We start from the raw sequence: 13857 nt of genomic DNA on the forward strand, positions 1-13857 counted from the left end.
TCAGAGGTAGGTTCTTTACTCAGCGAGTAGTAAGGGCGTGGAATGCCCTGCCTGCAACCGTAGGGGACTCGCCAACACTAAGGGCATTCAAATGGTCATTGGCTAGACATATGGACGTTAAGGGAATAGTGTAGATGGGCTTTAGAGTGGTTTCACAGGTCAGAGCAACATCGAGGGCCGAAGGGCCTGTACTGCGCTGTTATGTTCTACTAGTTCCTCTCTATCCAATCTGGTTGAGGCTGCCTAGAAAAACTCTAATAAATTAGTCAGACACGATTTCCCTTCCATTAAACCATTCTGACTACTTGACTAATTATGATTTTCCAAATTTCCTATAGTTGTCCGATTTTTGCCTCCCTTCCTTTTTGAAAAGGTGTCACATTGTCAGTTTTCCGATCCTTTAGTACTTCGCGAATCCAAGGATGTTTGGAAAATTACAACCAAGGGCGGCACAGTGACACAGTGGTTAGCACTGCTACCTCACAGCTCCAGGGTCCCAGGTTCAATTCCGGCCTCGGGTGACTGTGTGTGGAGTTTCCACTTTCTCCCCGTGTCTGTGTGGGTTTCCTCCGGGTGCTCCGGTTTCTCCCACAGTCCAAAGATGTGGTTAGGTGGATTGGCCGTGCTAAATTGCCCCAGTGTCCAAAAGGTTAGATGAGGTTACAGGGATAGAATGGAGGTGTGGGCTTAAGTAGGGTGCTCTCGCCAAGGGCCAGTAGGGCTTGATGGGCTGAATGGCCTACTTCTGCACTGTAGGGATTCTATTCTAGCTCTGTAGCTACTTTTTTTTAAAAACAAGAATGTTGGGAATTGATTGAAGCCACCCAGGATTATTTCACTTTTAATATTACCCCTCTTATTTAATTATACCTTAATTAAATCCTGTTGGCCTGTAATTGATCCTCAGGGTAAACCCAATCCTATGCATGCTCTGCAGTGCAATTTTAGATCTCAGGATATCAATCCAGGTCTGCTAGCTTCTAAGATATTAAATTTTTATCTTTTCTAGTATCCTGTATTGTATTTGTTATATTCATATTTGAAGTCACCTAAACTCTAGCGATACGAGTAGTATTCCGACTCAAGCATCCATTTTGAATGCTTCAAGAATTTAGGCACAGATGTCAGCCTGGCCCTACTGGTAACTTCCGCCTCTCGCGATTTTAGGTGCAAAGCTTTGCCAGGAGTTGAGGATATAATTTAGGCCCATACAGAAGCAGTGCTACATAAGAGGTCCTGCTCTTCAAATGTGAAATGAACTAAGTTAACAATATACTCGTTCAATGGGCATTAAAGATTCTCTAAGAGAGGGTTTTCCCAGAGCTCCTCAAACAAAAAAAACAATTACATGGATATTTAACTCTGCTGTTTTTGGGACCTTGTTCAGAGTTTTAACCAGTGTTTTTCAAACTTTTTTTCCAGGGACAAATTTTTAACAACCGGCCAACCTTCGGGACCCACGCCGGCCGACCTTCGTGGCCCACGCTGACCAACCTGCGCGACCCACCATTTTCTTTTACCTCGTTTGTTGCTGACAAAAATGGAGGAAATGGTTTTGGGTCCCTTTGGCCCCCCGAACTTGAAAAAAAAAGGCTACGACCAAATAAAAACAAATGCGGCCGCACTGCGCATGCATGACCGATCACCAGAGCACATGCGCATAGTTTTGCACATGCGCACCGATGATCAGGCATGCATTATTAAAAGCCGGCTGCTGCGCGTCGATTTGCGCGGCTGGGAGCGCCGCGACGGACGTCTCCGCGACTCTCCCCACACCCGCCCGCGACCCACCTGTGGGTCGCGCCCCCGAGTTTGACAATGCCTGCTAAAATTCATGACATGGTCACTTTGGGGTGCTTGTACTACATAAATTCAATATTTAGGTTATTTTAAAACACTTCCAGCAACTTCTTCAGCACAAGAGCACCCATAATTTAGTACAGTGCACTCCTAAAGCAAGTTTAAAAGTTATATTGTGGGGTTTATATAGCTCGTTTACTTTTTAAAAAAATTTTTTTTATAAAAGGGTCAGCTTTGAAAAGCAAGTAGAAGCAGCCCCTTAAGTAAAGACTGTGCCTAGGCATCAAGATTTCTCTTTTGGGGGGTGCGGAGAGGGTGCAGCACGATGGTGCAGTGGTTAGCACTGCTGCCTCACGGCGCCGAGATCCCAGGTTCGTTTCCGGCTCTGTCAGTGTGGAGTTTGCACATTCCCCCCGTGTTTACATGGGTTTCGCCTCCACAACCCAAAGATGTGCAGGGTAGGTGGATTGGCCACGCTAAATTGCCCCTTAATTGGAAATGCCATGATTGAATGGTGGAGTGGACTCAATGGGCCGAATGGCCTTACTTCCGCTCCTATGTCTTATGGATAAAATGAATTGAATACTCTCAATTTATTTATAAAACAAGATTTCTCTTGGGGGAGTCCTTTGGTCTGGTACATTCAACACATAGTGATACTACGGATGGAAAATCAATTTGGGTCACTATGTGGCTATAGGCAGACTAATATCTCAACCTTACCATATAGACCAGCACAGCATGTTCTTCACTGCTGGCCTGCATTCTTAGCATTGTCCAAGATGGCATCAGACTGGCAGAGATAGGAGCTTTTTGAAAAAAACCCAGAGCACAAAAAAAAAATATGACGGCATTTGGTAACACACCAGAATTTCAACAGGTAAATATACCATTCAGTATGGTCCAGAGCCTTACAGGAACACAATCAACCCAAAAGTTCACTTACTGATGCATACATTTATCAGACCTCAGCTAGGACCATGCCTATTCATAGCTTAGTACAACAGTCACATATAAGTCACATGTACGAGGAGAGATTGAGTTGATTAGGTTTATATTCATTGAAGTTTAAAAGAATGAGGGGGAATCTAATAGAAACCTATAAATTTCTAACAGGACGAGTCAGGATAGATGCAGGAAGGATGTTCCAGGTGGTTGGGGGGAGTCCAAAACCAGGGGTCACAGTCTGAGGATTCAGGGTAGGCCATTTAGAACGGAGATGAGGAGAAATTTCTTCACCCAGAAAGTGGTGAGCCTGTAGAATTCATTACCACAGAAAGCAGTTGAGGCCAAAACGTTGTATGTTTTCAAGGAGTTAGACATGGCTCTTGGGGCTTAAGGGATCAAAGGATATGGGGGGGGGGGGGGGAAGAGAGAAAGGAGCAGGGACAGGTTACTGAGTTGGGCATAATGAGTGGTTGAGCATCCTCAAAGGTCCAAATTGCCTACTTCTGCTCCCATTTTCTATCTTTTTTTTTATACCACTTGCGAAGCTATCTAAGATTAAAAGCTATTGTGTAAATATTCTGTTACTGCTATTTACTTTATCTAATGCCATTTAAATTTGTTTGGCAGTTGAAACCCAAATCGTAGTGCTATTCTGCCACCATAAATTTTCTTATTCAGGCAAGTGAGAACATTCTTGGACATGGAATTAGGACATGCCAATAATATGTTGAAACCAAAACACATCTGGATTTTAAAAAACCATGCGGTTTCCGTCATGCCAAAATCAACTCTAAAACAATCCAATGATTTGAAGCTGCCCCATATATTTTAATGGAAAATTGATTTGCATTGGAGTCCAAAATGTAAACAGACAGACAGTCCCCTCCCCCTCCAAATGGAAGCACGCAATTTATGTTGAACACTTATATTGTCAATTTCTTGCAGGCTGCGAGCAAACTCAATGAATAGAAAAATTATCTCAAATCACTAGTTTTAACAATATGGTTTAAATGAACTCATGCCTTGGACGACTGTCATTGTGAGCGCTGAAGCTGATAAGCACCCACTGTCAGGGGAGTAGGGCAGAAAGAAAGAGGAAACACATTACTTTAGCCTTAAATGAAAACAGAAAAGGCTGGAAATATTCAGCATTGAATGGAAGGATGAATTAATGGTTCAGGGTTGATGATCTTTCATGTTTGAATTGTTCAGCAATTTGGATGAAAGGTCAGTGGCCTCAAACGAATTCTGTTCCCATCTCAAAAAAGCGCTGCTGGACTTCCGGTTGCGTGATGCAGGGGAAGATCACGTGACGATTCTCCTGACCATCCTTTTTACAAGTTCTTTCTTAATGATCCAGTATATTGTTATTTGCCACCGCAAAAATCATTTTAAACACTCAAGAACAAGCTTTTTAAAAAAATGCGTGCCCAAGAATTTAAAACATACAGGCTGCAAAATATTAAATGATAAAAAGAGGCTCCTTTCGAGACAGCTACAGCCAAGGTGGCAACCGGCTTCCCCACGCTTCTAACAACCGAAACTCAGCAACATACTGGTCACTGAGCTCAACAATCCTGACAAAGTTTGGCTCTGGAGCTGAAAAATTCATTGGAAATACCACTGGGTCCTATTCAGTCCTCCTCTGACACCATTTGTTTAGCTGTCGACTCTGACACCAGCACCCTTACCGACATCAAGACAACCCTTTCGGACCAGTGATGGGATCAACAGACTGGAGTCCCACTGATTGCAGCGATTAAGGACAGCATGTCATTGTGGGGCAATGTCAATGACCTGGAAAACCAGTCAAAACAAAACCTATGCACCAAGGGACTGACAGCCAAGCCCCAACACAGCTCATGTTGCAATTATTCAAAAAGGGGGCGGGCGAATATACATTCCCTAAACCCCCGAAGCGAGACCGAGCCCACTGTACCCTTCGGCTGAAATCTCTACCTGGTGACCCTCCGCAAGCCAGTTCCATCGTTTCAAATATAAGGAGCTTGTTTTTCGGTGAGCAAATAAGCACTGCTTACTATGGCCACTCATGGATCAGGATCTAGCGAGACATGGGTGCAGACCTGGAAAGGAGGCATGCAGCATTCAACAACATCAGGTTCATGCTGTACAAGGCGTCTCCGCATCACATTTAACGGAGAGGATCAGTTCTTTGACACACCAGACATGGTAAATCCTTTCCTTCTTGGAACAAGGAACTTTCCAATGGCACATTTTATAACATAGCCCATATGTGTGGGGGTATGCTCCATTAACAAGGCTGGTTAGTCATCGGATTTCATACAAGACGGAATAGCTACTGCTCGTCTTGATTATAATGGCGAACATAGAATTTGATTCATGGTTTTACTGAATTGAAGGTTTATCACACTGTTTGGTTTTTGTTCTAGTGGTCTGGGAGTGTGACGATTGTTCTGGGGATGCAATGGGGTGGGAGAGATTTCCTGTATTGACAATATTAAAAGACTGTTTTGTATTTGGCCGTTTTCATTACATAATGGATCCTTTTGGCTTTGCTTTATGTTCCATAGTGTTTTCACATCTCAAGGGCTTAACTCTGATGGTGCATTCCTTCAAGAAACCCATCTTGGTGTTGGAGATTACCTAAAGCATGGGTTGGCCCTCCAACATTAATGGCACAGCTAGGGGGATGGCAATTTTGAGTAACAAAGGAATACTTCTCCCTCTTAAATGTAATCTTAAATGCTGGTGAACGTTGTACAATAGTTAGCGGCATACTTTTGCAAACCCTTTGGTGAATATCTATGCTCCTACCTGATACGGTGCACAATTTATCACATCGCTTCTATCTTCCCTTCCTAACTGAGACACCCACCACCTTATTTTCAGAGGGGATCGAAACTATGTCTACAGCTGGATCGCTCAGGTCCAATCACTTTCGTTCTCTCCGCCGTTTGAGGCTCTTTCCACATTTATGACTAAATTGGGTTGTGTGGACCCTTGGCGTTTCCTCCACCTGGTCACAAGGGACTTTTCCTACTTCTCTCATGTCCACCCTGCTTACTCACACATTGACTATTTTTTTGGGACAGAGCTCTTCTCCCCCCAGTTAAAACTGCTGAGTATTCTGTCACAGTTGTATCAGTCTACGTAACCCACTGCCTTGACCTGACTCTTATGTCCAAAGCTAATGGTCAGCCTCCATGGAGATTTGACACAAGCCTACTATCTGGCAAGGATTTCTGCAAATCTATATCTAAAAGTATAGATGTTTTTATTAAAACAAACAAATCTGATTCCATCACCCGATCAGTATTATGGGAGACCCTCAAAGCGGTTCTCCAGGGAAATGTAATTTCTTACAATGCATATATTATCAAACAAAGACAATTGAAACAAGAATTGGTGGATTTAATTTTAGAAATAGACTGTCAATATTCCATTTTTCCCACCCGAGTTATATTCACAGGTTAAAGCTTCAGACTCAACTTGACTTACTTTCCACAAATAAAGCTGTGTACATTACAATGTTCAAGGGAGACTTTATATGAATATGGGGACAAAGCTGACCTCCTACTTGCCCACCAGCTCAAACACTAGTCTGCTTCTCTGTTTACCTACCAGATCTACGACTCCTCCCATAATCTTACTACTGACCCCATGGATGTTAATTTGACCTTCGCTTCCCTTTATCATAACCTCTATAAATCTGATCTCCTGACAGGCAGCATAGCAACAGCTGATTTCCTAAATAATTGGAACATCCCATCTGTAGATGTAGACAGGAGCAGAGACTTAGATGACCCTTTGTGCCTGGAAAAAATAACAAACTGCATTATGTTGATGCAGTGTAAGGTCCCAGGCCCTGACAGTTTCCCTATTGACTTTTACAAAAGGTTCTCCACTCAACTTGCACCCTTATTGCTAGATATGATGTGGAGACGCCGGCGTTGGACTGGAGTGGGCACAGAAAGAAGTCTTACAACACCAGGTTAAAGTCCAACAGGTTTGTTTCAAATCACTAGCTTTCGGAGCACTGCTCCTTCCTCAGCACCTGAAATCTAATAATTCGAAACAAACCTGTTGGACTTTAACCTGGTGTTGCAAGATTGCTAGATACGTTCAACGACTAATTATCTCATGGTTCTCTGCTTCCTACATTGACTCCAGCTTCCATTTTGCTTCTACTTAAAAAACACAGGGACCCTGAAGAATGTGGCCCATATCGGCCTATCTCTCTTTTAAACACTGACGTAAAGCTGTTAGCTAAGGTGCAGCTTGGAGCCATGTCTCCGGATATAACATCTGATGATTAAACTGGCTTTGTAAAGGGACGCTAACTATCCTCAAACGTACATAGTCTTCTTGACATTATACTTTCCCCAACTGCCTAGACTGTCCCTGAAGTTGTTGTATCTCTGGATGCGGAAAAGGCTTTTGACTGGATGGAATGTGATTATGTTTGCAATTTTGGGTAAATTTGGGTTTGGTCCAAAATTTACTTCATGGATGTGTCTTCTTTATACCTCCCCTACCACAGGTGTACACGCTAACTCCCCACCTTCAGAGTACTTCCCCTTGTCCAGGGGAACCTGCCCTCTGTCCCCGCTGCTCTTTGCCCGAGTGATAGAATTGTCAATAGCCATCCACACTATTAAAGAGTATCTTTCCAGCTGCTGTAGAGAACTGTGACCTTATATGCTGATCACGCACACACACACACACACATTCTATTTTGTTATGGTAATTATTTTTTTGTTATGGCCAAGAAGCTTATCTGGGCAGGCAGGCCTCCTGGAGTTCATAGTGGTAATTCAAACAGGGAAATAGGTTGGTGGGCTAGCACTCCCAGTAACCATCCAAGTTTAAACTGGTATTTTATGGAAGCCCACTTCCGTTGCTTATCCTCTCTGCCTGCCTTAATGTGTGCCCCGCTACTCTCTCCCCCTTCTAAATACACGTCAAATTCTGTTATGATTTCTACTTTAGAAAATGTGGAATCAATTTTGTCAGCATTTTTAACTTTCCACTCCTTTGCTATTTGGTCCTATTTGTTATAACCACTTATTCTTGCCCTCCATGCTTGACACACCATTCACCTTGTGGAGGAAGAAGGGACACAAATGTTTTACTGACCTGTTTGTGGATGGTAATTTTGTCAGCTTTAGCGAGCTTGCAGTCAAACTTATTTTACCCGAATCTAGATTTTACCGCTACTTTCAAGCCCACTTTTTTTTCTCGCTCGCACGGTCCATCCTTCCCTCAACTACCTCAAAGTACACTGCTGGAAGAGACTTTGGCATTGCCTCAAACCATAGTGGCTCTGTTTCAAGGTTGTACAATCTCATGATATCCTCTGGACCCTCCCCTCTCTATAAGGTAAGAAATGATTGGGAAGCAGAACTTGGGCTCGACTGGTGGGAGAAGGCCCTTTTTAGGATCAACTCCACATCCTCCTGTGATCGGTTAAGATGAATTCAGTTTAAAGTTCTGCACAGAATTCACTTTACCAAGGCCAGAATTAGTACATTTTTCTCCAACTCAAGCAACATATGTGACAGGGGCTCACTCACCCCTGCAGACCAGGGGTCCTGCCTGAAGCATAGTCTGGTCCTGTCTGAAGCTGCCCGGTTTTTGGTCATCCTTTTTTGACACTCTTTTCAATGTTCTAGATATTGACCCACAGCATTGTCCTTTGATAGCCATATTGGAAGCATCATCTGCACTGGTCAGTTTCACCAAGATTGAGGCAGATGTCATTTCACGCTTCATTAATAGCTTGCAGGCAGATTTTTATTAACCTGCAAGTCCCCAAATGCCTCACCCATTTTGGTAGACTTCATGTCTTTTCTATATTTGGAGAAGATCAGAGTATGCCAAAAGAGGATCCACTGATCAATTATTTTGTAGATGGCAACAATTTGTCTCTTTCGTTAAAGAGTTAATTCCTGTCGACTGCAAATGTTTCTGTATTTTTGGTATTGTTTTTGTTTGTTTGTTGATTTATTGGGGCGAGAGAGGGAGAAAAATTGCTTTGTGGTGCTGTATTGTATTTTGTTTACGTGGAACGTTCCTCTTTTGGAAATCAAGAAAACGATTTGACAATAACAGATGTTGGATGATATGGTTTCCAGGATTTCCTTTTTTTTTTAAATTTAGTGTACCCAATTCATTTTTATCCAATTAAGGGGCAATTTAGCGTGGGCAATCCACCTACCCTTCACTTCTTTGGATTCTGGGAGTGAAACCAACGCAAACACGGGGAGAATGTGCAAACTCCACAGACAGTGACAGAGCCGGGATCGAACCTGGGACCTCGGTGCCGTGAGGCAGCAGTGCTAACCACTGCACCACCGTGCTGCCCAGATTTTCTACTTTTATGCCAAATTTTCAGCATCTACTTTGGTCTTTGATTCAAAACAGCCAATCCATATTTCTGTACAATACTTCAAGTTGCTATTTTGGATAAATATTGACAAGCTATAAGCACTAGCTGTGTTGCTGGAACAAGCGTAGATTATTCCAAATATATACCGACTTACTTTCACTTATTTCAATATATCAACACTAACCTGTCGCTCACAGTATGCTTTCATCAGTTTGCTCAGCGGTGTTTGCTTCTTTATCTTGAATTGTACGACTGAACCATCTTGTCCAGCCACTTTCAGGTTAATGTGGTCATTCCTGTGGTCATTCCCTTCACTTTTAACGTTTTCCTAAAATCAGGATAAAGAACACATTAAAGTCAGCACCCAGGACTACAAAAGACAAGCCACGTTCGACAAACTGCTCAAATACTAGCCGCATATCAATATGTGGGAAAAGCCAAGTTTTCTAAAAGAAACATGGAACTATACGATGGCCTTTGGACAAGTTCCTGTTCAAATTAAGTTAGATGCATTGCTTTAAATATAATCTTCCAATTGCCAGGTAGCTACTATCCAATTTCAGTAAAGCTGAAAAATAAAATTGGATCCTGCATCACACCAGTTCCATACAGCAACTCAAAAGTCCAGATAGGAACTCAGGCATGGCACATGGTGTACTTTTCCTAATGCACTTTGACCGTTCACAATATCCAGACCTCACCAGAAACAGTAAATTTAATTTCCAAAGTAATTAAGTGGGCAATTGATCCAATTTCATAAATCGTTGTTCTGGTTAAGAAAACACCACATGCTATGTCCAGTCGCCTTTAACGATTCTGAAGGCTTCAACTGCTTGTACTCTCAGAACTTGTATCATGCAGCAGCGTTAGTGTAGCAAAACATGCCAAAGTATTTCATAGGAGTATGGATCAGACAAAATTTGACCCGGAGCCACATAAGGGGATATTAGGACAGAGGACCAAAAACTGGGGTCAAAGAGTTAGATCTCAAGGAGTATCTTAAAGCAAGGTTAAGTAAAGCAGATGTTTAGGGAGGAAATTCCAGAGTTTAGGGCAGGCTCAGTCACCAAAAGTGGAAAGATTAAAATTGGGCTACACAAGAGACAAATTGGAGAAGTGCAGATATGTCAGATGGTTGTATGGCAGGAAGAGGTCACAAAGATTGAGAATTAGGCCATAGAGGGGCCTGAAAACCAAGGTTAAGAATTTTAAAATTGATAAATTGCTCAACCAAGAGCCACTGTGGGGCAGCGACCACAAAGGTGATGGATGAAAAAGATGATGCTAGTTAGGAAATGGGAGTTTTGGATGAGCTTAATTTTATACAGGGAGTAAGATGAGAGGCTGATAAGGAGTGTGCTGGATTAGTCATGACTAGAGGTAACATGGACGAGGGTTTTAGCAGATGAGCTGAGGCAGGAGTGGCGTTGGGCAATGTCACAACGATGGAAACTGGCAGTCTTAATGATGGCATGATTAAGTAGTTGGAATCTCATCTTGGACTCAAATACATTTGCAAACAGGATGATTCAGCCTCAGATAGTTAACAGGGAGAGATATGGCAATTAGACACTGAGTGAGGGGTCGAGAATTGTTGGTGAGGTAGAGTCCACTTGATGTCATTGACTGCCAGCATGCAGATGCGAAACTGGGAGGTGGAGTCAAGAATGGACCCTTGGCAGAAACCAGATGTAATGGTGCAGGACTGCTGCAGGAGACCCCATATGACAAGATTAAAATTAATGAGACCTCCGGAACCATATTGCTCCACAAGTGCACATCGATAAACAAAGATGCAGATCTTCAATATCCTTTCTTCCCTTCTGAAGATTTACATGGAAAGATCCACAGGGGATGCACAGGAGTGTCATTAATGGATAAAAGTCTAAACCTGCAGAATCTGGGTGGAGAACAAAGTACACAATTCCATTTCTCATAAAACTAAAATACTGCAGATGCCCAGCCTTCTGAGTATTTCCAGCATTTTGAGTTTTAGTTTCATTTCTAGCTTTCTGTTCCTTTTCATTGTTAGTTCCAGGGATATATCTTGTATGTCACAGAAGCTCAAGCCTCAGCTTGGTAGCATTGCCAGTTTGTGTCCCCACCTTACCCCAACACTTATTTTCATCATATTCGGGGGTCACATTCCAATTCGCTGCATCTCCAAAACTCCACTACCCACTTCTAGTCTCAAGTCCCCACAGCCATTATCTGCTACTGCTCCGGTTGTGTTGGCAACACAGACACATCTGTATTCTGCCACATTCTTTACAAGTGAAACCACAATGTAATACCGACCAGCAAATCTGTTTTTCTGATGTTGATTGAGGGGCAAGTATTGGCCAGGACACTGCGTTTAATATCCCTGCTCTTCTTCAAAAACAATGCTGTGGGATCTTTTACATCATCCACCCAAGCAGGCCGATGGGACCTCAGCTGAAAGTCTCAACTGACGGTCAGTACCTCCAACAGTACAGTGTTCCCCCCCACTGCTGATTTGGATAGGCTTGGCCTTGATGTCCAATAATAAATTTGAAATTCTTTCCAACATGTTCAAAGCTCCAGACTTGTCCCATGCTATCTCTACAACCTCCTCAGGTCCCACATCTGCAGATGGATTTTTTTACATTCCTCGTCCACACCCCCACCGCCAACACTCCACTATTGGTGGCAGAGCATTCAGCGACTTCAGACCTACCACTTGGAAGTTTCTCCTCAAATCTCATCATGATATCCAAGACCAACCGTGATATTAAAACCTTCTCTGCTCAGTGGCCTTGGATTATTGTTTTCTCTATACTGTAGGCACCATATAAATGCAAGTTCTGTTTTTGACAGGGTTTGGAATATTACCCAATTTAACTGCTCCCTTTTTGGCAATTATGTCAAGTACATATGAAAGGCGATCTTAGCCGCTGTTGCTGCCAAGCAGCTTTGATTTGGAATCTCAGCAGAATCAGTGCCTTTTCCTCCATTTGCCTGCATACAGAAACAAAGTCCGACACCATTACTCATGCAAGTGAAAACATTTCCTTTTCCCAATGGAACACAAAATGGTTATACTTTTGCTTTTTTAGGGGGGGGGGGGGGGGGGGAGAGAAAGTACAGAGGCCTATTTTGAATAGAACTTTGAAGGAATGCACTCAGGTCCAGTGTCACAAAACATAAAACAGCACACGTGCCCCTTTAAGATCATAACACCATAAGACATAGGAGCAGAATTAGGCCATTCAACACATCGAGTCTGCTCCACCATTCAATCATGGCTGATATGTTTCACATCACCATTCTCCTGCCTTCTCCCCAAAATTCCTGATCCCCCTCTTAATCAAGAACCTATCTATCTGTCTTAAAAACACTCAGTGATTTGGCCTCCACAGCCTTCTGTGACAATGAGTTCCACAGATTCACCACCCTCGGGCTGAAGAAATTCCTCCTCATCTCGGTTTTAAATGATTGGCCCTTCAATCTGAGACTCTGCTTCTAGTTTCTCCTACTAGTGGAAACATCCTCTCCACGTCCACTATCTAGGCCTCTCAGTATTCTATATGTTTCAATAAGACCATATCCTTCTAAACTCCATTGAGTAAAGACTCAGAGTCCTCAACCGCTCCTTATATGACAAGTCCTTCATTCCGGGGATCATTCTCCTCAGGACTCTTTCAAAAGCCAGCACATCCTTCCTTAGATACAGGGCCCAAAACTGCGCACAATATTCTAAATAGGGTCTGATCAGAGCCGTATACAGCCTCAACAGTACATCCTTGCTCTTGTATTCAAGCCCTCTAAAAAAAGTATGCTAACATTGCATTTACCTTCCTAACTGCCAACTAAACCTGCATGTTAACCTTAAAAGAACCCTGGAGAGAATCCTGAACTAGGACTTCTAACACCCTTCGTGCTTCTGATTTCCGAAGCCTTCCCCATTCAGCAAAGAGTCTATGTCGCTATTTTTCCTACCAAAGTGCATAACCTCACACTTTTCCACATTGTACTCCATAGGTCACTTCTTTGCCCACTCTCCTAGCCTGTCCAAGCCCTTCTGCAGCTTCCAGCTTCCTCAACACTACCAGTTCCTCTACATACATTTGCATCATTCTCAAACTTAGCAACAATGCACTCAGTTCTTCTTCCAGATCGTTAATGGATATCGTGAACAGCTGTGGTCCCAACACAACCTGCGGAACACCACTAGTCCCAACACAACCTGCGGAACACCACTAGTCCCTACACAACCTGCGGAACACCACTAGTCCCAACACAACCTGCGGAGCACCACTAGTCCCTACACAACCTGCGGAACACCACTAGTCCCAACACAACCTGCGGAACACCACTAGTCCCAACACAACCTGCGGAGCACCACTAGTCCCAACACAACCTGCGGAACGCCACTAGTCCCAACACAACCTGCGGAACACCACTAGTCCCAACACAACCTGCGGAACACCACTAGTCCCAACACAACCTGCGGAACACCACTAGTCCCAACACAACCTGCGGAACACCACTAGTCCCAACACAACCTGCGGAACACCACTAGTCCCAACACAACCTGCGGAACACCACTAATCCCAACACAACCTGCGGAACACCACTAGTCCCAACACAACCTGCGGAACACCACTAGTCCCAACACAACCTGCGGAACACCACTAGTCCCTACACAACCTGCGGAACACCACTAGTCCCAACACAACCTGCGGAACACCACTAGTCCCAACACAACCTGCGGAACA

General features: G+C 43.4%; 1 protein-coding gene across 1 annotated transcript in view; it reads right to left on the minus strand.

The window, feature by feature from the left end:
* Positions 1 to 13857, minus strand: part of LOC140394470 (small ubiquitin-related modifier 3-like) — a 34175-nt gene that overhangs the window by 13511 nt on the left and 6807 nt on the right. The window contains exon 2 of the mRNA XM_072481764.1: positions 9303 to 9446. Within this exon, the coding sequence (XP_072337865.1) occupies positions 9303 to 9446 (144 nt within the window). The remainder of the gene's footprint in view (positions 1 to 9302; positions 9447 to 13857) is intronic.

This window comes from Scyliorhinus torazame, chromosome 17 (assembly GCF_047496885.1).
Source record: "Scyliorhinus torazame isolate Kashiwa2021f chromosome 17, sScyTor2.1, whole genome shotgun sequence".
In the NCBI taxonomy this organism is placed as follows: Eukaryota; Metazoa; Chordata; class Chondrichthyes; order Carcharhiniformes; family Scyliorhinidae; genus Scyliorhinus; species Scyliorhinus torazame.